At 49.0% G+C, this 24,286-nt stretch overlaps 1 protein-coding gene across 5 annotated transcripts in view; it reads left to right on the plus strand.

Moving 5' to 3' along the window:
- Window positions 1–2,148: 2,148 nt before the first annotated feature.
- The window catches only part of Ppargc1b (PPARG coactivator 1 beta), a 114,659-nt gene continuing 92,521 nt past the window's right edge, over window positions 2,149–24,286 (plus strand). For all 5 annotated transcript variants that reach the window (XR_607428.2, XM_008837909.3, XM_029565831.1 and 2 more), the window contains exon 1: window positions 2,149–2,251. Coding sequence is in view for 4 of the 5 variants with exons in the window: in XM_008837909.3 (XP_008836131.1) it covers window positions 2,174–2,251 (78 nt within the window). In the remaining variant the exon portion in view is untranslated. The remainder of the gene's footprint in view (window positions 2,252–24,286) is intronic.

Raw genomic sequence — 24,286 nt, forward strand, 5'->3', positions numbered from 1 at the left:
GTCCCCATCCCGTCTGTTTTCTTGAGGCAGCATCTCCTGTAGTACAGGCTGACCTACAGCTCCCTGTGTAGCCAAGGATGACCTTGAATTCCTGACCCTCCTGTCTCCACCTCCCAAGTGCTAGTATTATAGGCATTCACCACCATGTCCAATTACACTTTAACTTTTTTTTTTTTTTTTGGTCTTTTTGAGATATGGTCAGCCTGTAGCCTGTAGCCCCAGCTGTCCTGGAACTCACTATGTAGGCCAGGCTGGCCTTGAACTCACAGAGATCTGTCTGCCTCTGCCTCCTGAGTGCTGGGACTAAAGGCACACTTTTACTTTTAAGTAACAGAATAGCACAAAACTAGTTGGCACCAGGATTCAGACCTCAATGAATCAGAAGTACAGAGTACCAGTGGTCTTAAGTGCCTGCAAGAGTATTTTCTCCTCAGCCAGCTTAGCACTCCCTCTGAGGTCAGGCCCTGTGCCAAGCACTTTACATATTTTATATCTTCAATCATCATAACATCCCTATGAAGTAAGTGATTTTACTATCCTCATTTGTATAGATGAGGAAACCAAGACCCAAGATGAAATGACTTTGCTGGGCAGTGACACTGGCCTCCTGAATTGCCTAGTACTGGAACAAGAGATGGCCAGGGCTGGACCAGAACCCAGGACATGTGGGTCGCAGGCTTGGGCTCTAGGGCTAGATGGAGGCTCCCAGTTGGCAGCCCTGTTCCTTAAAAGCGAGCTGGCCTTAAGCCTAAAGAATGAAATCACACCCTGCGGTTCTGGGAACCTCAGACTGGGGAAGAAGGAAGCTGTCCCTATGCTGCTCAAGTCTGAGCAGGTGTGCTGGGGACTGCTTCCTTCTGTGGCTGCAGGGAGCCTCTTTGGCTAGGCAGGGAGTGGCAGAGGGTGGGAGGGTAGGAGGCAGGAGTGCCCAATAAAACAGGACTGAATCTTCCCGCCTTCCAGCCTTGATCCAGGTACACCCTCGACGCCTGCTTGGCAAACGACTGAACACAAAGAAAGTTCAAGGTTGAAGGCAGGAGGCTTGAGTGCTGGCTCTGGCTCAGGCCTCTTCCTGCTTGAATCCTTCAGTTTCCTCATCTGTGTAGTGTGTGGTGGGGAGCACAACATCGCCCAACCTTTCCAATCAACACATTATTGATTCAACTTCTACCATGGACTGGAGAGATGGGCAATGCAAAAAGCAAGATTTAGGCCTGTTTTCATGGGTCTTGGAGTAGAGGAAGGAAAGGCAGACCAACTTTCCACTGAAGCTGATGTACAATGGCAGCTTAGACTTTCTAAGGGAAAGGGTGGCACAGGTACGGGGCAGGAGAGGAGCAAAGGGTGGTGGGAAAGGACGCCCTGAAGAATCCCTTATTCGGTGAATGGCTGTGGGCATACAGGCCCCATTCCAGAAGGTTCATCCTAAGAACAGGAAGAAGGGCTATGTTAAGACATCACTGCAGTTTTTTCGAAGGAGGTTATTGGGTGGTGCTGGGAGAGATGGTCGCGTTTAAGAGGATACAGTTAAAAACATCCTTCAAAGAAAATAAGAATGCCACCCTCTCTGAGGAGCCCGCCCTGATTTCTCCACCTTTGACGTGTGTGTGTGTGTGTGTGTGTGTGTGTGTGTGTGTGTGTGTCTGTGTCGGTGTCTGCCTCCCTTCCTCTCTGGCCTTCCAGTCTGGGTGGAGAACTCAGGCCTCCGAAGCTTTTTTCTTTTGCTGCTGAAGCGCACTGCGGCTTCAGACGCGGTTCTATGCTCCCTGAGCCTCAGTTTCCCTAGCCGTGAAGAAGCAGGTTGTCCGTCAGGGCCCGCCCAGCTCTAACACAACGTGATTCGTTCTGGCAGCAAGGAGGGGTGCCCGCATTGCTGCGCAGGCTTCGGGCTGCTGGAGAGGGCACCACCACCAGGCTGCCGGCGCTTTCTCCCTGGATGGGGCCGCAAAACCGTGTCCCAGCGCCAGACGTTGCGCAGGAAAAGTAGGGGTGCGACCCCAGGCAAGCGCGGACGCCACGCGGCCCCGCCCCCGCAGCCAGCGGCCCTGCGGCAGCCCCGGCGAGCTCCGCCCTCCGCCTCCCGCGGCCGCGCTGCCTCCTCCCTCCTCGCTAGCTCCCTCCCCCGGGCCGGCTCGGCGCTGACTCCGCCGCACGCTGCAGCCGCGGCTGGAAGATGGCGGGGAACGACTGCGGCGCGCTGCTGGACGAAGAGCTCTCCTCCTTCTTCCTCAACTATCTCGCTGACACGCAGGTACGGCCGGCTGGGACCGCAGGCCCGGGGCCGGGGTGCTGAGCCGCGGGGCTGCAGCGGCAGCTACGGAGGCCGGGGCGCAGCGGTGGGCGCAGCGGGGCGATCCGGGGGTTCCAGGCTGCAGAGCCCCCCTTCCTCACGCCTTGCGCTGCGCTGTTACACGGCGAGGGAGCTGCAGGTCCCCGGCGCGTGCCGTAGCACTGGGGTGTACAGCCGCCGGGGAGCGTCTAAGCCGGGCCACCTGGAGTCTATGGACCCCCGCGGGCCGAGTTGAGGGATACCACGCTTCCTGGGGCAGGTAGCACCGAGCCCAGGTGTGGGGGATCCCTCGGGCTGGCACCGGGTGCTGTAGGCGCGCCCTCAGCACCGGGCACTTGCTGCTGTACTTTCACGTGGACTTGTGGCGAGGGTACCGGAGCCTGCCCCCAGCCCCAGAGTCTCCCCGTTTTCTAGCCTCTGGCACCCGAAGTGCTGATGCTGGTCTCCCCGCAGTTCCCCACCTGCTCCCGCAGCGCAGAGTTTCCTGTCAGTTACCGGTTAGGGAGCTTGGGGTCTACGGGGCACGTGGACACGCTGGCGGAGATAGCTCCTTCCTGCTTTCGCTATCGGGAGAAGACCCCCTCCAGGGGAAAAAGCGAGGCAGGATGGGGGCGGGAGGACTATCTGGGGGTGTTTGGGTCCCCCCTGCGGCGCGCGCCCCCGATGCGCGCTCCACTATGCAGGGGGAAGGGAAGACGAGGCGGCGTCCCGGGCTCTGACTGAGCCTGGGAGCCCCGCCGGCAGCACGCGCGTGACAGGAGAGGGTGTCTGCTGTGCGGGAGGGAAGACCAGGAAGCCGAAGGCTTGGAGACCCGGAGGGGGCTTGTTAACCCGGACTAGCAGTTGCGGGAAAATGTGTGCACGCGGCGTGCGCCCCCCCCCTCCACGTTCTTCCCCATTGCCCCCACCCGGTGCCTGTTGCGAGCGTAAAGTTTGGCTCCGGAGTTGGGGCTTTTTGCTCCCAGTTCCCGGCTGCTGGTCCCCGAGAGGCTGGGGATGCGGGGACACGCCTGGGAGCGGAGAGGGGCGGCCGGGCGGAACCCCGCACGCAGGGGTAGGCTCGGTACCTGGAATGGGAGCGCCGTACTGGCCCGTTTTGCATAACATTGGGAGGGAGGGGTAGGCCGAGGGGGCCGGGAGGTGGGAGGGGAGAGGGAAACTTTGCTTCTACTTAGAATCTGCCAGTCTTTGGGCGGTAGCAGCTGTCATGGGACCCGGTGGGCGGAGAGAGGCTTGCAAGCTGACTCCTTGCGGCGAGACGCAACTTGGAGGGGGACGCAGCGGCTGCGACGTTCAGCTCCGGGGAGACTCCGGGTGGCGACTTCAGGCTGGAGACTGGGACGGAGCGTCGTGGCGGGGTGTCACCGAGAGGAAGCGCGCCACGCGCGGTAGACGGCGGGCCGTCGCCCTCTGCGGACGCCGCTGAGTACGGGAGCTGCGGGGCCGCGTGGTGTGTGGCGGGCGCGCTCGGGTGGGTTGGCGGCGGAGGCCGGAGGGGACGGCGGCGTGTGCTCGCGCGTCTCTAGGTGGGGGAGTGTTTGGAGAGTCGGCTGTGCACGCGGGAGTGTGTGCACGCTGCGCGCGCCGGGCGCGTACCTTTACCTCTGACGAAACTGCGGTGGAGCTCCAGCCGCCGGCGCCGAGCTCGGTCACACGCCCCGCGCTTCTGTCTGCGCCGAAGGCGGGCCAGCCTCTGCACCCCGAGAGTGGGTAGCGTGGACTGGGGATGGTGAGGGTAGGGTGGCCCCTGGGAAGACACTGCACCCCAGATCTCTCTTATTTCCTGGAATCGCTTCCAAATCTGTGCACTAAAGACCTGAAGAAGAGAGGCCCGAAATAGCCAGAGCCACTCCGTCAGGAACCTGTACCTAGATTGTCCGCTCTGGACTTGACCCTGGTCTTTAGCTTTGGTGTTTGGCTCATCAATAATTAATTGTTTGCCCCTTGAATCGCCAGGCTTAGGCTACCCAGCAGGCCTGTTAAGCCCAAGGAGACTAGAAAATTGGATAATCAGGGGTCAGCAGAAGCGGTGCAGCGAAAGTTAATCTGGGACATTTGCCTTTTTTTTTTCTTTCCCTCTAATTTAATCACGTGACAGGCCGAAGATCTCTTGGTGATCTTTGCCGGCCCAACTTGGGAAATGTAATTGATAGCCGAGCTTTGCGGCCACCCTTAGAAGGCTCAGAGAGCTCAGCGGGAATGGGCGGGTCAGCCCGCCTCCTCATTTTACAGTTGGGGAAAGAGGCTGTGAGAGGTGAGCTGCTACTACAGGACCACTCAGCCAGGGGGTGACAGAGCCACCCAGGGCTCCTGACTCCAGGTCCTGTGTGTTACCTCGAAATAGCACTGGACTTGGAGTCAGAAGGCCTGAGTGGAGTCGCCTTCCCCACTCTCTGGCTGGGTGATCCGGAGCAAGCCATTTTAACTCTCCAGCCTGATTCCTCCATCTGTGCAATGGGGCCGGTGGCTCTGCAAGAGAAGCCAGAGGCCTGCTGGTGGGGGTGAGCCTGTCTGCATGTGAGCTGTCTGGTTGTCCTGCTGCTCCTTTCCACAGCCCTTCTGGATCCTCCCATTCTCCAGCTCTCCTCCTGGGAAAGTTGGGGAAAGTGGATTGTCCTTGTCCAAAAAAGATCTTTTGTTGTCTTTGGTGGCTAATCTAGAGGTAGATTAGAGAAAGAACTTCAGTTTAGGAGACTTAACTTTTACCCATTGGGCCAAAGAACAGAAATTTAGCAGAACAAGGATTGTGAAAGTTTCTTGGAAACGTTTGAAGAATATATCCCAAAGGATTTTGGACTTGGTTTCACCTTTGCTTAGGCGGTGCCCCTTGCCTGGAGTGCCCTTGCCCACCCCTCCTGCATGGCTTTCTCTGCAAATAGGCCTTCCTGCCAGTTTGCCCTGCTCCCTCCTACTTTTTGTAGTCAGTTATACAACCTATACTTTATGTGTGAGTTGTATCCAGTAAGATCTAGAGCTGTGCCTTTTATCTCTTTGTGCCCATATGGTACCTGTCAACATGCTGATCAATGTTCCTTTGTCCAGCTCTTGACTAGGTACAGGGATTATAAACAGGTACAGCTGAGCTCTGCCAAACAGAAGCTCTGGGACTGGCAGGGCAGACAGCTGGGCAGTGACTGTGGGAGAGAGGTGGTAGAGGGCTGTAGCTGCTGGCAGAAACTGGCTCTAAAGGCCACTTGGAAAACTCAGTAAGTATGGGTTATTTGAAATCACTTGGGTGCTTGGAATAGCAGTTATAGATGACCCAAGTGTAAGAGAGGACATGACTATTATGAATCATCTAGTCCAACCCCTTATTTAAAAATAATTCTAGCATTGTTAGAAAATACTGCCAAGCATTGAAAGAGAAAAGTTTAATATTAAAAATTATGCATTATGTATGTGCATGTGCATGGATGTGCCAAGACATGCTTGTGGAGGTAGGAGGATCGCTTGGGGAGTTGGTTTTCTCCTTCCACCATATGGATCTAAGGATTGAACCTAGGTCATCAGGGTTGGTGGCAAGTGACTTTACCCCACTGAGCCATCTGACCAATCCAGAAATATGTAACATTGTCCAAATGGCGGGTCATAGTCTTCATATGTTTTTGATGATGGATTTCTTTCTTATTCATAAATCTCACTTCTTTGAATAAAAACAAATGGAGTTGTTCTATGTATACTAATTTGTAACTTGGAATCACACTGTTTTGTAACTTGCTTTTTTTTTTCCTCCTCACAATATGCTGTGAACATCTTTTCACATCAATAAATATTGTGCTTAATATCTTAATGGTTGTATAGTATTTCATAAAAAGTTGAGCCAACATGTATTTATTCAATCCTTTATTGTTATTCATTTAAGTTGTTTGAATTTTTTCCATTATAAGCAATGCTCAGAGGAATATCTTTGTGTATATATGTTCGTTTCTTCATTAACTTCATTCCTAGAAGTGAAATTGCTCTATCAAAGGAACTATGCAGACATTTGATAAACATCTCTGAGTTGTCTTCTGGAGAAACTGTACTAATTTACACACTCACTAGCATTGTGTGGAATGCCTGGATCCCCAAACCCCAATCACTCATGGTATTTTCATTTTACCAACAATAAATTCTGTCACCCTTATTGGTTTAATGTGCATTTCTTTGGTTACTTGTGATCCTGAACACTTACCCCATAAGAGAATCCTTTACAGTTCTGTTCTGTACAAGGCCATGTTTGTGAACTTGGTCCATCTTACAGTGGCTCCTCATCATTGTAAAGCTGGAACTGAGCACCCAGAAGGGCCCTGCTCACATGGAGGACTGGGAAAATGACCCCTTGATAGGTCTGGGATACTGCTGTTCCACAGCCTTGAAGCCAGGGCAAACTGCTCTCTAAGTCAAGAGTTGTAGCCATGTGCAGCTCTGGGGGAATGTATTTCTCACCTTTTACCTGCATGAGACTGGGGGGCAGGGTAACCTCATCTGAGTGCAGCTGGGGACATGTTCCCCAGAGGCCTGGGCTCCTGGCTGCTGCTCTGGCTGAGTGTGGCAATGAAACCCAGGAAAGGCCACAGCCCAGCAGTTCAGCCTGGGGGCTCATATTTCCCCTTCACCTAGGGGCCTCCTCCCCAGCTGATGCAGGCCAGCCAGGAGCTTCACCATGCCACCATATGAATCACCCTTTTCCTTCCCTCTCTGAAATAATAGAAGGAACACTGGCTTGAGTCAGAAGCAGCACTACAGATGGGGCCTCAGGCTTGGAAGTGAGGTCATGACAAGAGCATTGCAGGCTTAACAGCTGTCTTTCCCTCATCATCGGCAGCAGCAGCGGTGGCATGGCGGCATTTATAGCGCGTCCTCCAGATCATGTGCTCTGCTGAGCTTTCTGTTGGCACTGTTACGTTTCTTCCTCACAAAGACACTATACAATATAGGTGCCGTTTACAGTTTTACAGATTTCACTGTCTCTGAGAACTCACTGACTTGCTACTCTATGTACACTGCCTTGAGTAGAGGTAGGTTTAGTGTCCATACAGCCTGACTGCAAAGCTCCCTGGGGACAGCGCCTGCTCTCTGTTTTTGCTCATGGTGCCTTGAACAAATGATGGCATGGTGCACAGAGAGAGGACAGACCCCAGAGTGCTGCTGCTCTAGGCCTCAGTTTCTCAGTTTGTGAAATGGGGATCACAAATCCCAAGTCTCAGGTATGAAAAGTGAGTGTTGACCTGCTGCTTATACAACTTGAGATTTTCTCTTTGAAGCATTTTTATAGGATAGGATTCAGTCTGGAGCTAGTTCTGTGCATGAAAGCTTGTCTGTCTGCAGTACTGGGATTGTACTCAGGGCCTTGCACAGGTCAGACGAGCCCTCTACCAGCAGATTTACATCCCTAGCCACCTTTTTACTTCTTATTTTGAGACAGGGTCTCAGTAAGTTTCCTGGGCTGACCTTGAATTTGTGTCCCTCTTCCCTCTGCCTCCTGAGCAGCTAGGATTACAGGCTTGTGCTACCACATCTAGATTGCAATCATTTTTATGAGAGAGAGAGAGAGAGAGATTATTTTTACTATATGGAAGCGAATAGGACCCAGATAAAGCCATAAAGGCATTTAGAAGAGCATGCACAGGGTCAGTTCCTGTCTCTCTCTTCCAAGGAGTGCCATGCAATGGATACCGCCTCCATGCAGAATTGTTTGGATTGAATTGACCTTTCCCTTCTCCCCTCATCTGGCCCAGGTCCTTGTCCCAATCACAGCTAGATTCTTGCAACAACTACCAGTCTTTGCCACAATGGACACTCATTGACTTCTCCTATTTGCCCTTGGCCTTGGTCACTGACCTGTCCTCCTAAGAATACATATCTAATGCCATTACTGTACACACACACACACACACACACACACACACTCAAATCTCATGTGCATGTGCCTTTTTTTGGACAGGGTCTCTCTGTAACCCCAGCTGGCGGGAACTCATTGTGTAGACCAGGCTCTCTCGATCTCACAGAGATCCACCTGCATCTGCCTCCTGAGTGCTGGGATTAAAGGCGTGAAAGTGCCACCATGCCTGGTTTAAGAGCTTATTTTTAGAGTAGTCTGAAGTTTATAACAAAATTGAGAGGAATGTACAGAGATGTTTTTACTTAAGTCTGCTCCCAACATGCACAGCCTCCCCCCACTATCAGTGTCCCCCACTGTAACAGCTGACAAACTCGCACAGTCATGATCCTGGAGGCCCCCCCCATCACCACCCCCACCACCCCAGAGCCTCCCATTCACAGCAGGGCTCACTCCTGGTGTCGCACAGCCTGTAGGTTGGGACACGTGTGTAACACATCATTATAGCTTTGCACATGGTGATCTCACTGTCCTAAGAATCCACTGTCTTTCATCCCCTTGTCCTCACTCCTGGCAATCACTGGTGTTTTACTTTGTCCATAGGTTTGCCTTTTTCAGAGCACCATGTAGATAGATGGAATCCTGAATGCAGCCTTTCCAGATGGGCCTCTTTCACTTAATGAGTTAAGATTCCTTCATGTCTTTTCAGTAGTTTGATAACTCAGCTCCCATAGTATTTTTAAATTAAAACCTAAACTTGAAATTTGATGTTGAAGGTTGTCAGGGGCTTGAAGTTGGAGAGTAAGATCCCTGGATTTATCCTGAGTTAAGACTTGACCACTTACTCACAGTGTGACCCTGCACAAATGTCTCTGACATCAGTTGGTTCATTCACAAAACTGGGGTCACAACAGCATGCTCTTACGGAAATTCATCCAGAATATGACATGAATTTCCCTTCTGGGGCTTAGGTTCATGTTGTCAGCTGCTGTCTCCTCATCTGTTTCCACAATTTGTACTCCGCCTCCTGCAAGAGCCAGCTCCCCTGGTCATCACCATAGTTGGGTCCTCTCTGCCACCTCCAGGCCTAACTGCTCCAGCCCCATTTCACCATGTGCTGGGCCTGCAGAGTGTTCTGGGATCACCTCCACTGGCTTTGAGACCTGACCTGCAGTTTGCTGGCTGGCAAAGCTCCCCAGCCTCTGGTGGTTCTCACACTGAGGTTCCTTGTGAAGAGCAGATGAAAATCAAATGACAGCCTGGGCCTCCAGCACCTGCTTACCTGGGCACCAGTATTAACTAGGTGCATCTCTCACATAGGCCACATGAGAAATCACACCTAGATGTTAAGTCCTGTGAGGACAGGGAACTTCATCAGAGAATAAGCAAATGGCCAGAATACCGCAGAGGTTTAGCACTCCTGACTGAGTGATTATGCGCTCCTGGGAGTCTCTTCAGGGCACCTACTGTTTTTCATTCACTTTGTGTCTCAGAGTTCCCAGGAAGAACCACCACCCTCACTGTCATCTTTTTGTTTGTTTGAGATGGAATCTCATTATGTAGCTTTGACTCTGGACCAGGCTGACCTTGAACTCATAGAGATCCACCAGCCTCTGTCTCCCAATTTGAGATGGAATCTCATTATGTAGCTTTGACTCTGTGGACCAGGCTGACCTTGAACTCATAGAGATCCACCAGCCTCTGTCTCCCAAGTGCTAGGACTAAAGGCATTCCCTGCCACACCCCGCCTCTCAGTGTATCTTAATGTCTTTGTAGTCAACCTGAACTTGAAGCCCTTTCCTGAAAGTGAAAGCCTATACTTAGAAAACCTTTTAAACCAGCTGTCTTGCCTCTTCCACCCATCCAGAGAGTGCCTCTTACTGTGGATCTGGACTTGCTTTTGTCTCTGTAGTTGTAAGGAGAGCACTGTGAGGGTGAGAAAGAAATGGTTTCCTCCTAGGTCACCAGTTTGGTTGCCCATGATGAAGGCTAGCTGAGGCAGTCTGGTTAAGTATTTAGATGGTGTAACTCACTGTGGACTCCCGATCCCTCAGTCACAGCTGCCCCTCATTATTAACTTGTTCCATACCCTGCACTTGATATCTTTCATCTGAGTGCTCCAGTGTGTTCATGGCCATGGATGGTCTTCTCTCAGTGTACTGGCAGGTCGATTCTATAGTCTCCATTTTGTGAATCATGGAACTGAGAAGCAGAAAGACTGGGTTGGTTGCCCACAGTCTCACAGCTAGTGAGTGGCTCGCCCAGAATTTGAGCTTTGAGCAGCTTCTTTTCCTGCCAGGCTTTGGGAGGGTCCTTAGAGAGCATCATATCCAGCTTGCCCTTCACTGAAGATTGAGGAGAGGTGCACTGAGGTGCTTAGAGGCTCAGACTGTTCCTCCCCAGCCAGCGCTTGTCCAGTGCTAGGACTTGGTGGTGGAAGGGGATGTCTTGGCTGTGAGGGATATCAGGGCAGGTAGTTCTCCCAGAAGCCGATGCCTGGATGCTTGGGCTTTGAGTATTGGACTTTGGGCTAGAATTTTCTTCCTGTCTTCACATTCTTAAATCCCCAAGGCCTCATCTGTACTCTGCAATTGACCCACATGGGTTGTCTTACTAGATGCCCAGGACCTTCAGTGAGGGAGATGAAGAAGGAGTGGGCAGGTGTAGGGATCAGCAGCTTGGTTCACAGAGCTCTCAGAGAAGGAACTTGCCTTGAGGTCACACTGCTGGGCTGGGCACAGGAGCTACAGGCTTAGGGTGGCAGCTGGATTCCTGCCCTCTCCCCTACTCTTTCCTAGGACAGAGAGTTGCTACCCTGATGTAGAGAGACTTACAGATGAGAAGGTAAAAAAAGTCATTGGTGAGTTAACCTCCCAGGTCTGCCATTGGTGCTGGGTGTTTAATACAGGACAGTAAGTCTTTGCCCTGGTTGTTTAGGTAGCTGAGGGGGTTAGTGTTCTGGGATCAGGCTCTGTTTAGGGTCAGCCCCGTGGTCTTGGCAAAGGATTTCTTTGTGATCCAGCATTTTCATCTACACAGTGATGCTGAGTAGCGTATACTTTGTGAAGTTTTTTTTTGCGGGGGGGTTTGTTTTAGACAGGGTCTCCCTGTAGCCCCAGCTGGCCTGGAATTTGCTTTGGAAACCAGGCTAATCTTGATTTCACAGAGATCTGCCTGCCTCTGCCTTCCGAGTGCTGGGGTTAATAAAGGCATGTGCCACCACACCCAGCTCGCATATACTCTGAAAGAGCTTAGTGCAGACAGGCTGAGGCAGTACCTGTGCAGTGTGCAGAGATGTTTGGTATATGACCCTCGTACGAAGAGACAAGAGTGGAGACGCTGCAGTTGTTTCGTTTTGGCCCTGAACTCGGGTCTTCTTTAATCCTCCCTAAGCATGAAGGTTCTTTCGTCAAAGTAGTTTGTTTTCCTTCTCTGTTCTAAAACTAAAGGGAGTCTCGGGTGCCTTAGCAGCTGTTGCCATACTGACCTTTAGAAAACTAAGTCCAGTTGGATGCCACTTGAAGAGAGATGAAGAAATACCAGGCAGAGTCGAAGAACTCTGGGCTCCCTAGTTTTAAATCGAGGTTCTACCACTTAGCCCTGTGACTGTCATTGCTTCATATACAGACCTAGGGCTAATAATTATGTGGCCTTAGAAGAACTTAACTGCAGAGGCCACAGAAGACTTGCCACAGTGCCTGACATGTAGTAAGTGCCCAGTAAATGATCGTCACATTGATGATGGCAGTGACAGTAATACAAAATATTATACAGATGTCAGGTTGAGTTTTCAGGGAGTTGGAGTGCCTAGGGACCACCTTGCTTAATGTTCTTGCCTTGATGTGAGGAGATGAGAGGATGCACCCAAGTCACCTAGCAGGAGAAGGATGGGACCTGGGATCTTGCCTTGCTAAGGCTGGCTTTGCATAGCAGGGACTCTACTGTCTGGGCCCCACTGTCTGGGCACTCAACTGGTGAGCCCTGCCCGGTTGAGATGGATGCTCCCCGAAAGCTCTGCAGCCGTATTTTTTTCCTTGTGATTGCCTGGCAGAACACAGTCATTTAGCAGAGGGAGAGAGGAGACATTAGAAACCAGGCCCTAAGCAATTGCAGCAGCCGGCCCACGAGTCACTCCCTGATGTTGCCATGGCAAACAGCCTTGGCAACGTCGCTGCTTGAGCCTTTATTTCTGGTCTCAGGCTCCTTGTGGGGAAATGTGGTACCCAGAACACTGAGAAGGTCTTTGCTCTGGCTCTGTGGCACTGAGGGTGGCTTGGCCCTCATTCTCCTAGTGATCCCAGGCCATACCAGTCTTGCTCAAAACACCTGTGGTCCACCCTTCATGACCCACAGAAGCACACTTCTGGGTATGACCTTCAAGATCTCAAATGCCCAACCAACCACACATACCCATCTATGTATCAGTTAGTGCATATGCGACCATGCTGTGCTGTGCTTGCTGCAATAAGCGAGAAAAACCCATGATATTGGTGAGGTGAGCTCTGGTGTTAGATACTCCAAGCAGGAAGAGGACAGGTAACAATTGCTAACTAACCCTTTCAAGAGATTGTTTGATGGGCCCTGTGCCAAATTCTACCCATGTGTAATCACAGTTAATCTCAGAGAACCCCATGAAGCTGTTCCCACTAAGCTCCATTCCACAGTTGGGTAGACTGAGGTTGACATAGAGATTTGTGACCTGGACCTCTGGACCAGACTGCCCCTGGGACTCTGCCTTGAGGTGCCTGACACCCTCTTCACTGCCCCCATCTCCACCTACATCCTTCAAGACCCAGCTCAAGTACCACCTTCTCTAATCCCTGCTCTTAGAAATGTCCTTTTTGCCTTATGACCCTGCAGTCTATTATACTTCAGGATCCTTCGTTTGCTCTGTATTCTGTTATCCTGAGGAGTTTTTTTGTTTTGCTTGAGTTTTGTGGGGCTAGGGATAAAACCCAGGGCCTCTCACATGCTAACTAGGCACTATAGCATTGAGCTATACCCCACCCTCTAGTCTTCCCTCTAGTCACCTCAAACACCCGATGGGGAAACTAATGAAGAGAGCATTGAATGTCCATGGGAGGAGTTTGGCTGGGCAGGCCTTAGGAGTCAGCAAAGTATTTCACTATCCCCATCATCGTTATCATTATTAACAGTAATCACACAAAGTAGTGAACTGCTGCTTGGTATGTCCTGAGGCTTAAGCTGGGGCTTCAGGTGCGTTATCTTGTTTAATCCCCCAACAGCCAGTGGGGTTGGGACTTTGACACCTGAGAAAGCAGAGACTTAAGAGAATTGTGGCTTTCCCCAGATTTTTTGACCCTGGCCCAGGTTGGCAGAGCTGGAGTGGGAAACTAGGTGTGTCTGCTTCAAAGCACTTGATCCTGACGACTGTGGTGTGGTTAATCTGACTGGGTGCAGAAAGTGCTAGAATGGGGTGACTGGAGACGTGAGTGCACAGTGGGTCCTGCATTTGGCCTCAGTGGTGGGGGTTGGAAGAAATGAGACAGGAGAGGAGCCTCCAGCCTAGAAGGGGACTTGGTTTGAGAGACGATCTGTATGCAGAGGGCATCCATTCATTCAAGGCTAACTGGTGCCAGGTCTGTGCCCACTCCTAGTCTTCCCTGAGCCTGGTAAAGTACAGAAGGGTGGCTGGCCTCTGCCTACTACAGCCTTTGTTTATGGCTTTCTTTTTGCTTTTCTGTATCACTCCAGGGCTGTAGCTTCCCAAGGAAAAGAGACCTTGGTAAGCCAGCTCACCGGCAAATCCCCTGTACTTAGTGGTGTCTGGCATACTGTGGGCCCCCAATAAATGCTTGTTGAATGACGCAATGAATGAACAAGTGCTAGTGCTGTTGGACTTTTCAGAAAAATGTGTTTAACATTTGGCTGGCCCCAGAAGCTCCCTCTTTGTGCTTGGAGCTGTGATGAGATAAGTGGGTGAGACCACCTGTCTCTACAAGGGGCCATCACCCTTGTCACCAAGATAAGCCTTGCACACAGGGGAATCAAAGGCAGATCCTTTGTGGAGCCTCTGGAACTATTAGAACACACCTCCAGAGGGTGAACCCTTGTGGAATGTTAAGCCCCTCAGTGGGAAGTCTGCAGGTTACTGGGTTAGGCCCTGGGCCACCTGGGGACAGGCCCAGGGCCACCTGGGGACAGGCCCTGGGAACTCCAAGAATCCTCATAACTCAAGGGAAGTATCTGGACCAGTGTTCTCACACCACTGGGAGACTGAAACCAGCTTCTTACAGTGGGCCCATGCCTGTTGTCCAACTTCTTATCCCAGAGGTACGGAACAGGTTGCCCCTCTGAGGAGGGACAGAGGATCCAGGGAGGCCTCAGGGCTGAGCTCACAGTCTCTAGTGTGGTACTAAGTCAAGCTGTAATGGGTTGTCTTTGCTCTGAATAACCTTGTGTGTTCCTTTCTTACCTTTCCTACTAGGGCCAACATGTTCTTAGTTTACACACAGATCTTACATGTTTGGTAGTCATATCCAGGCCTCATCTGTTCTGTGGCATGTGTCTCTGTAGGCCTGGGGAGAGAGGAATAGGGATTTACTGGAGACAGGCTGGGGACTGCAGCATTTAGGGCAATTTAGTGAGGAGACAAGGGTGTGCAGCATACCCCTCTTGCTCAATGAAAAGGCAAAGGTAATTGACCATAAAGACAGTGTATCATGGACTGGAGATATAGCTCAGATGGTAGAATGCTTTCCTGGCATGCATGAGGCCTTGAGTTAAATCTAGATGTGGGATTGCAGGTTTGTAATCCCAGTACTCTGGAGGTAGAGGCAAGGGGATCAGAAGTTCAAGGTCATCCTCTGCTACGTAGCAATTTGGAGGTCAGGTTGGGGCTATATGAGACCACATGCCCAAAACGGGGGAAGGGCAATGTATCATCTCCCAGGAAATGTATGTTACAATTTGATAATGCCATTAAAAACAGGAAGTCTATCCAAAGCAAAGTTTTAGCCTTCTAAGTTACTTATAAACCTTCCTTCTGTCCATACTCATTATTCCTTGATGCTGCCTTGATGCTGCTGTGTTAGATCAGCCACAGACCTTTCTTTGAGAGTGAATACAGTCTGAAAACAAGGTATTGTCTTCCAGCTTTCTATGGGATGGTATAACTCGTGGCTGGACAATAGGCAAGTGCCAGCTGCTTCTAGACATGGTATAGCTTAGGATTTAACAGAGCATCAGCCCTAGAGTCAAGCATCCTTGGTTTTGTGACTTTTGACTGTGAGATCTGAATTAGAAAGCAGTACTGTGCTGTAATCAGCCAGCCCCCAAATGGGAATAAATGATAGACTTGCCCTCCAGGCTGGGAGTACTACTCAGTGGTTCTCAGCCCCCCGTGCACACCAGAACCAACTGTGTAGTGAAAAAACTCCTAATTACACATCTGGGGCTGATCCTGGCCCTCTAGGGAGAATCTTTGTAAATAGGCCATCTTTGCTCTGGTCCTAAAAAGTCATACTGTTGAAGAGTGCTTGGCATAAACTGAGGGTTGCCTCCCCTCTCTGTCTTTCCTGCTTTGGTTTGGAGCAGAGAGTAACATTTATGGATGGTCAGGAACATACAGAGAGCCCAACTGTAGTGCCTGCCTTAAAGCAGGGTGTCTAAGCTATGTAGCATTTCACTTGACCTTCATATCCATCCCATTTTATGGGTGGGGAAATGGAGGTGGGGGAAGGGTGTTGGTTTGATAAAATGCTATACTTAGGCCATTTTCTTTCTTTTAAACATCTTTTAAAAATTGTGTTGGGGGGGTATGTACAAAAGAGTGTAGGTACTCTTAAAGGTCAGAAGATGATGTGGGATACCCAGAAGCTGGAGCTATAGGCGGTTGTGAGCCCCAGAATGTGGGTTTGGGGATCCTAGTTCAGGTCCTATGGAAGAGTGGTATGCACTCTTAACCACTGAGCTGTCTCTCCAGCCCAGGCATTTTCAAATACTTGTCTTCACCCCACATCTGCCCTCCTCAAACCTCAGCCACACACCCACACGTGGTACGGCTCCTGAGAGGTAGAATTATTTTAAGAGGTGAGTGGGTTGGAAGACTGAGAAAGGAGGGAGCCAGGGGAAATGCATATCATTTGCAGACCCTCTGACTGGATTCCTTTGATTGTTAGGGCACTTAAAGACATCTCAATGGATTAATGTCTAATCAAAGATCAGAGGGTACTGGCCATGGTCTCAGGCCATAGGGAACTTTAGGGGGGCAAGGACCAGAGTCCACATCTGGTGCCCACTGTCCTCTCAGCCCTGTGTGCTGCTTCTCCCAGTGGGTAGGGTGCGGCTCGAGTTATGACAGAGGGAGCTGCTGTTAGTGAGGCCTTCTTGCTTGCCGTTCCCTCCACCTGAATGCACTTCCCTGAAGTGCTCCCTTGCCTCTAGGTCTACAGGCACCATTTCCTCCGAGAGGTTGTCTCTGACCTTGTAGCTCTCCCCCCTGTCTACACTGGGGCCCTGGCACTTGGGGACACTCTCTGGTTTATTAATCTGTGTACCTTTTTGTGCCCTGTCCCCGCTTTGGGCACAGAGGGTCTGTAAGACTGGCATTTCTGGTGTGGTGCCTGTGGGCCTTGGACCTAGACTAGTCACTCAGTGTTTCTTTTTTCTTTTTCTTTTCATTTTTATTTTTTAATGTGGCAAAATACACATAACATAAAATTTACCATCTTAACTACTTAAGTGTCCAGTTTAGTGACGTTAAATCCATTTATCATGTTGTGTAACCATGGCTGCCATGCACATCCATAACTCTTTTCGCCTTGTAAAACCAAAACTTTGTACCTGTTGGACAGTTACTCTCCTTGCTGCTTCATTTTCTGCCTCTGGGGTTTGATTCGCTCCAGGTACTTATTGTTAGTGGGGTCAGTGTTTGTGTTTTTCTTTTCTTTCTTAAAAAAGTTTTTTTTTTTTTGTTTTAAGACAGGGTCTCCTTGTAACCCCAGCTAGTCTGGAACTCTACATAGACCAGACTGATCTCTATTTCACAGATATCCACCTGCATCTGCCTCCTTGGTGTTGGGATTAAAGGAGAATGTCATGCTGCCCACCCATCCCCTTTTGGGGGGTAATTTCTGTCTTTTTTAAGGCAGAATAATATTCCACTGTATGCATGTACCCCCGTATTTTGCTTCTCTGTTCATTTGTTGGTGAGTCTTTGGGTTATGTCCATGTGTGGCTATTACAAATGATGGTGCTGTGAGCATGGGCCTAAAGAGAGCTACTTTGAGAATGTGCTTTCATTTCTTTTGGGTCTGCTGGATCTTATGTCAATTCTATTTTTAATTTTTGAGGAACTGCCATACAGTTTTCCACAGTGTTTTTCCTTCCCACTGACAGGTGCAAGTCCTAGCTTCTCCATGGGTCATGTGTTGACTGTTCCTGGGTTTTGATGGAAGTTGTTCGAGGCTCTATCTCATCTTATTTTTTACTTTATTTTCCTCCTGATTCAGCCTCTCTTCTTGTGCTTATTAGCTGTTTGCCTATCTTCTTTGGAGAAGTATCTTTCAAATGTTTGTTTGAGACTTAATCTCCAGTAGCCCAGTCTGGAGTCAGACTGAATGTGTGGTGGAGGTTAGTCTTAAACTCTTGATCCTCCTGCCTGTACCTCCCAAATGGGAACTGCTAAGTGTACATCACCATGCACAGCTCTGTTTAAGTCCTTTGCTCATTAAAAAAAAAAAATTTTTATTCTTTTGTGTGAGTGTATTACCTGCATGTTTGTAAGTGTACCCATGTCATGCAATGCCCACAGAGGTCAGAAGAGGGTTTTGGATCCCCTGGAACTAAAGTTACGGATGGTTGTTAGCCTCCGTGTGGATGCTGGGAGCTGAACCTAGGTCCTCTGCAAGAGCAGCCAGTGTTCTTAACTGCTGAGCCCCCCGCCTCTTTGCTCGTTTTTGAATAAGGTTGTTTGGAGTTTTGTTGCTTTTAGTTGTCTGTATTCAAAATATTACTCCATTATCAGGTATATAATTCACAGATATTTTCTGCCATTTGTGGAGCTTCCTTTTTGCTTTATTGAGAGCTTTCATGGGATGTAGTCTGTCAGTTTCTTCTTTTGCCTGTGGGTCTGTGAAAGTAAATCATTTAAAATCCAGTGCCCTGTAGCCCCAGCACGTTGAGAAATTTGATGCATTTTTGAGTTAATGTTTGTGCATAGTGTTAGATAAGGGAATGCTGTCGTGCTTTTAATATTTCTTGAATGAATGAGTGAAATGTAAAATGAATGAAGCCCTCAAGCCACACTGGCCCTTTGTGCTGAGCTCATTCAACCTTTCCATCAACCCCAGGAATAAAGACCTCACAACCCATTCTTTGCAGGAGGGCCTGAGTCTCAGGGGAGGGTGACATTTGTTGAACCCCCAGGGCTCAGCAGGCAAGGATGACTACGGCCCTGCTCCCAGAAGTCCTGCCCCAGTGCCCCAGTGCCCTCAGGACACTTTTTCCCTGGAGTTAGGCAACAGCTCTTCTCTGTCCTGTGGGTGTGGCCACTGTACCTGCTCTGCAGAGCCTTGGGCCTCTAGCCTTCACTAGCACTTACTCTTTGTCCTAGTGGCTAAGAGAGAGGCCACTTGGCTCATACATTCTGGTCCATCCCTCACCAGGAATGTGGCAGTGCCCTCCTGTAGCCTGAGGCTCTGCCTCCTTAGTGGAGTGGATGGGAGGCTTACAGACATCTTAGCCAGGGAACTCAGAGGACATATGGTGTTTCTTGGTAGAGGTTGCTCTGCCAGAGTCCCCTCTCCTTAGAATCAGAGTAGAACTTGAGTGGGCCTCCTCCTCTGTGCCCAAATTGGTAACTGAAGCCTGGGCACACAGTGAGTGAAGAGATTGTCAGCAGAGAGGAAGAAGCAGAGAGCTGCTTCAGTGACCTGTTGGTAGAGTTTCAACAGGTTTGCTCCAGACAGGCTAGAAACAGAATCAGCTGGTTCCTGGGGAGGAACCCAGCCCAGGAAGCAGACCAGACCTGGTCAAGAACAGGCCTGAGTCAGGTGAGTCCAGGCTTGCACCTTAGCACCTGAGGAACCTAGGGCATGTTGCTGAATCTGCCTGGGCCTCAGTTTCCTTATCTGTGAAGTTTGGTAACTTTATCTCACTGAGCTACTTAGCATGGCATTTGGCTATTACTATCACTGACAAGGACATTTGACTTGATGATAGCTTGGTGAAGGAAACTAATGGACCCTACATATTATAGAAATGTGGAAGATTATTTGCTCTTTCTTTGTCTGACCATAAGCCAGTGTTGCAGATTTGAGCAAGCTGCATTCCTTGCCCTGGAAACATCTACAGGATTGTCCATGGAGAGGGTCCACACAGCTTTGGAAACCAGAGGGTCACTGAAGGATGAGCAGGAGTTGGCTGACATGGTGGGAAGGATCTCTTAGAGAGAGTGCAGCCTGCACGGGATGTAGCTGATGAATACCCCGAAAAGGCAGGAGTGGAAGATATGAGCTTCCTGAGGAACCTATGAGGGTGAAGAATAGGCAGGGTGAGCCAAGTGTCTGGAGGAATCATGTGTAGGAACACGGAAGATTTCCAGTAGGGAGAAGCCAGCTTCAGGCCCCTCTGGACAGTGAGCAGGCTCCCAAGGGAGGGTGACTTTGAGAATGACTCTGTTTTTCCCAAGTCTTATAGGCAGGGTGGAATAAGTGTTGTTACCTGTGATGTGCACAGCTTGTCCCCAGGCCTTAGGCATGGAGTGGAAGTCACACAGGGATTTGCCCACAGGAAAGCTGGTGAGCAGTTCTCATCTTAGTCCTGACTGGAGCTCTTGCCCTATAGAACTGTAACCTTCATGACCCTGGCTCACCAGGTATCTGATGGACAGGGAAGGTAGTTGCTTTATGGAGTAAGCCCTCAATATCTTTAACTAGGATGGTAATTATCATCATAATAATTGTTGCTCGTCTTCTACTGTTAGGCCTTGTAACAGATCACAGTGAAATTCCTTTCTACATCATCCTCATGAGCATTTTCACCTCCATTACACAGATGGAGAGCCCGAGGCCCAAGGATGTTGAGGTGACTTGTCCAGTAAGGTCACTGGTATGTGAACTTGGCAGGAATGTATGATTCCTGACCTCCACCCCAAATCTGCCTAATGGAGAAAAGATGGTTTTTGAAAGGGGCCTCTCAGCCTTTCATGTCTGGGCCTTGTCTAGACTGAGTTCCCAGATTATCTTGAATTCTTTTTGGAGCAATGATTCCCAGCCTTTTTGAAGTTGCAACATCTTCCCATTGTGTGATTTTGCAACAGCTGCAACTGAGAAACTCCCCCAGAAAAATATAATTTCCATTGTTTTCTTTTTAGTTGTGAGTTAGAGAGGGGAAAAAAAATCTTTAGAGATTGTTGCAGCTGCTTGGAGATTAGAGTGCTGTGATGGGAACACTGCCCACCAGTCCAGAGGAATCGCCCTTTGCTGTGTGATCTTGAGCACATCTTGTCCTCTCTCTGGGCTAATGTACCCCCCATCTCTTCTGTCTACCATCCTATCTCATCTTCCTATCCTGGAACTGTTTTAGAGTCACAAGCTCAGGATTTGGAATTGTTCGGGCTGTCTCTTCTTTAGTAAATGCTGTGTGTGGTAGGATCACCAAGTATTGGGTAGAGAGGGAGAAGATGGCTTCCTAAGACCCATGAAGCTAGGAAACAGTCCCATCTCAGATGAGTGGCATGTGTGTACAGTGGGCAACACCAGTTGCTGGTACTTAATTCCCTAGATCGTGTCCCCCTTACTGGTGACAGGTGCTGACTTCTCTTTGAACTGTAAGTTGGAAGGAACTTGTCATGAGATCATGTGCCTTAAGTGAGTGGGTTGGAAGGTGGAGAAGGTGGAGGAGGAACTCCAAGCAAGAGAATCCCCGTTCCCAACCGCCCGAGTGAATCATGGAACATTGGATAAGTCATTAACGGGGGTGGCTAGATTGGGAACTCTGGATCAGATTTTTTTTTTTTTTAAGGAATAAATGGTTAAAATCCTTCACTGACAGGTTTTATATATATATTATAATATTTATATATAAAATGATATATTCCCCCCTCCCAGTAATATTTTAAATCATGTTCCTTTTTTTTTTTTGTCTTTTTGAGACAGGGTCTCCTTGTAGCCCCAGTTGTCCTGGAACTCACTATGTAGACCAGGCTGGCCTCGAACTCACAGAGATCTGCCTGCCTCTGCCTCTCAAGTGCTGGGATTAAAGGCATGTACCACCACACCCAGCCCATGTTCCTTTTTAATCTATAAAATTAACTGCTTTATAGCTTTTGAATCTAGTTTAACTAAAAAGTGTTTTAAGTGTGGGTGAGTTCTCAGGTGTCTCTAGGGTCTGTAGACCTGACATCAGAGGTGGCCTCTGGGACTTGGGATGGTCATTCTTAGGTGCTGGTTTCTGATGTCCTCCACACAGAGTTGCAGCTGTTGACATGAGATCTATAATTATTTAAAGGAAGCTCACATCAAGTGGAAAAGGGTGACCACACTTACCATACCATGTAGCCAATAGGCAATTCATCACCAGCCATCCAACTGCCTCTGGGCCTTGCCAGCTGCCGGATTGTGCAGCCAGTGGATTAGGTGGCCATGGACTGACAGGCAGGACCAAGTGTGCACTTCATGAGCCTGTGAGACTGCCATACTTCAGCCTGGAAGACTGGATCTGTCTGTGCCTGGGGAGGCTGCCAGGCCCTGAAGCTCACAAACCAAGTCAATATATTTTCATTTTGTCAAGTAAAAAGGAAGCTAAAAATTGCAAAGTTTAAAGCATTTTTATATTAGCAAAACTGAGACATTCATTTATTTGGGTTGTATAATTTATCTTTGACATCAAAGTGTTTTGGAGAAATAATTTCTTGCCTTGGGTTCCTTTAAGTAATTACTTTATTGAGTCAGGGCCCCACTATGTTGCATCAGTCTCTCAAGCCTCCCATCTACCTGCCTTAGCTGTTGTGAGTACTGAGATCTTGGTATGTCTACCTGGTCAGGTTGGTTTTTAAATTTATATATATATATATATAAATATATTTTTTTTTTTGGTCTTTTTGAGACAGGGTCTCCCTGTAGCCCCAGCTGTGTAGCTGTAGCTATGTAGACCAGGTTGGCCTCAAACTCACAGAGATCCACCTGCCTCTGCCTCCCGAGTGCTGGGACTAAAGGCATGCACCACCACGCCTGGCAATTTTTACATTTTGATTGTCTTGCTCGACAAGTATTCTGTATATATTTAAATGAACATGCAGAAACATTTTAAAAATAGCATTTAAAATCTTTTCAGTGTCAGGAACCAGCTTATCAGAAAAAAAGTGAGGTTAACACCACATAGTTTCTTCTTAGTAGACAGTCACTCTTAGTGATTTGGTGTTTAGTTTAAATGCCTCATAGAGCAATACATGATTATGTCTTTTATTTTTATGTAAGGTGTATGTGTGTGGGGGGTATTTGGGATTGAGCCCAGGCCTTTCACATGCTAAGCGTGTGCTAAGTCTTCTACTACTAAGCAGTACCCTTAATCCCTAAATTATATATTTTTTTCTTGTTAAAAAAGTGGTAGATGAGGTCAGGCATTATGGTGCATGCTTTTAATCCCAGCAGTAGGGAGGCAGTGGCAGGCAGATCTCTGAGTTCTAGGCCAGTCATGGCTACTATATAAGCAAGACCCTACCAAAAAAGGGGGGAAAAGTCAATGTAGGAGCAAGGTGTGGTGATGCATGTTTGTAATGCATGTTTGTAATACTAGCACTGCGGTGGTGGAGACAGGTGCATTATGAGTTGGCCAGTCTGGATGATATGAGTCTCTGTCTCAAAAGAAAAAAAAAAAAAGTAACAGGCAATAGTTGTTAATTTATTGAAATTTCAGAGAACAAAAATAGGCAAAAGAAAGAAAATAACCTGTTACAAGACATGCTTAAATATAAGTAAGGAAAAGCCCCACTGGAGGGCTTTAGCCAGGCTTCCCTCTGGCCACATTTACTGGCTGACACCTGCCTGTGACCTTGAGAGGGAAAGTTTTAACTGTAGCCTGCAATGTGCCTCCTAAGCCTCTATCTCCTCCTTTAGTAATGTGGGAACAGCCCCTCCACAGCTGTAAGAATATCTACAGTGGATCTGAAAACTCAGTCTAAGTCTCCCTAGTCACAGGCGAAGTGGAGGTGAGGCTCATGGCTGACTTCACCAGCCTGCACACAACACAGGTCCTGTTACCCCCACCCCCATTTTAACCCAGCTAACACCTGCCTTAGACAATATCTGATCATCTCCAGTATTTCTCACAATCTGCAGCCATCTTGCAGGCTGCAGCCATCTTGAGCTTTGTTACCGCCCTGCACACAGGGTCTACCTCCATATATTTGTTAGTGTGTACAGAGCAGGGTAAATACCCTTGCTGGCAGGGAAGGCATTAACATCCAGGCTTCCTGACTTAGAATCTGTTACCCAGCCAGGCTGTTGGGAGTGCTAACTGATCCATCTTGTGATTCAGGCTGCAACTGGAGCAGACCCAAGGGGAAGCTGTTGTGAAGGGTCAGAGGAAACAAGCCTCCTCCCCCAGGAAGATCCAGCCGCCTGGCAAGCTGACTTCCACACTGGTTTCTGCATATGCCATGATTCCATGAGAAAGAAATGAATAGACTTCCTTACTTCCTTACTTAGGTATCTTTTTTTTAAAAAAATGTAACAGAAACCTTGGTTTAAAAATTACAGAAGTTGGGCTGGGCGTGATGGTGCACACCTTTAATCCCAGCACTCGGGAGGCAGAGGCAGGCGGATCTCTGTGAGTTCAAGGCCAGCCTGGTCTACATAGTGAGTTCCAGGACAGCTGGGGCTACAGGGAGACCCTGTCTCACAAAGACAGAAAAAAAAAATTACAGAAGTTACGGGTCTGGAGAGATGGCTCAGCTGTTAAGAGCACTGGCTGTTCTTGCAGAAGACCTGAGTTTGAATCTAAGCACCTACATGACAGCTAATAACTGTCTGTAACTCCAGTTCCAGGGGATCCGATGGCCTCTTCTGTCCTTTGCGGTCATTGTACAACACAGATGCACTTACATACATGCAGGCACATACAGATAAAATAAAAGAATAATAAAATATTTTTGAAAATTACAGAAGTTACAAGTGGAGGTCATCCCCTGTGTTCCTGTTCTTGCATTTCTA

The sequence above is a fragment of the Nannospalax galili genome, unplaced genomic scaffold (genome assembly GCF_000622305.1).
Source record: "Nannospalax galili isolate Female #2095 unplaced genomic scaffold, S.galili_v1.0 scaffold19, whole genome shotgun sequence".
NCBI classification, from domain to species: domain Eukaryota; kingdom Metazoa; phylum Chordata; class Mammalia; order Rodentia; family Spalacidae; genus Nannospalax; species Nannospalax galili.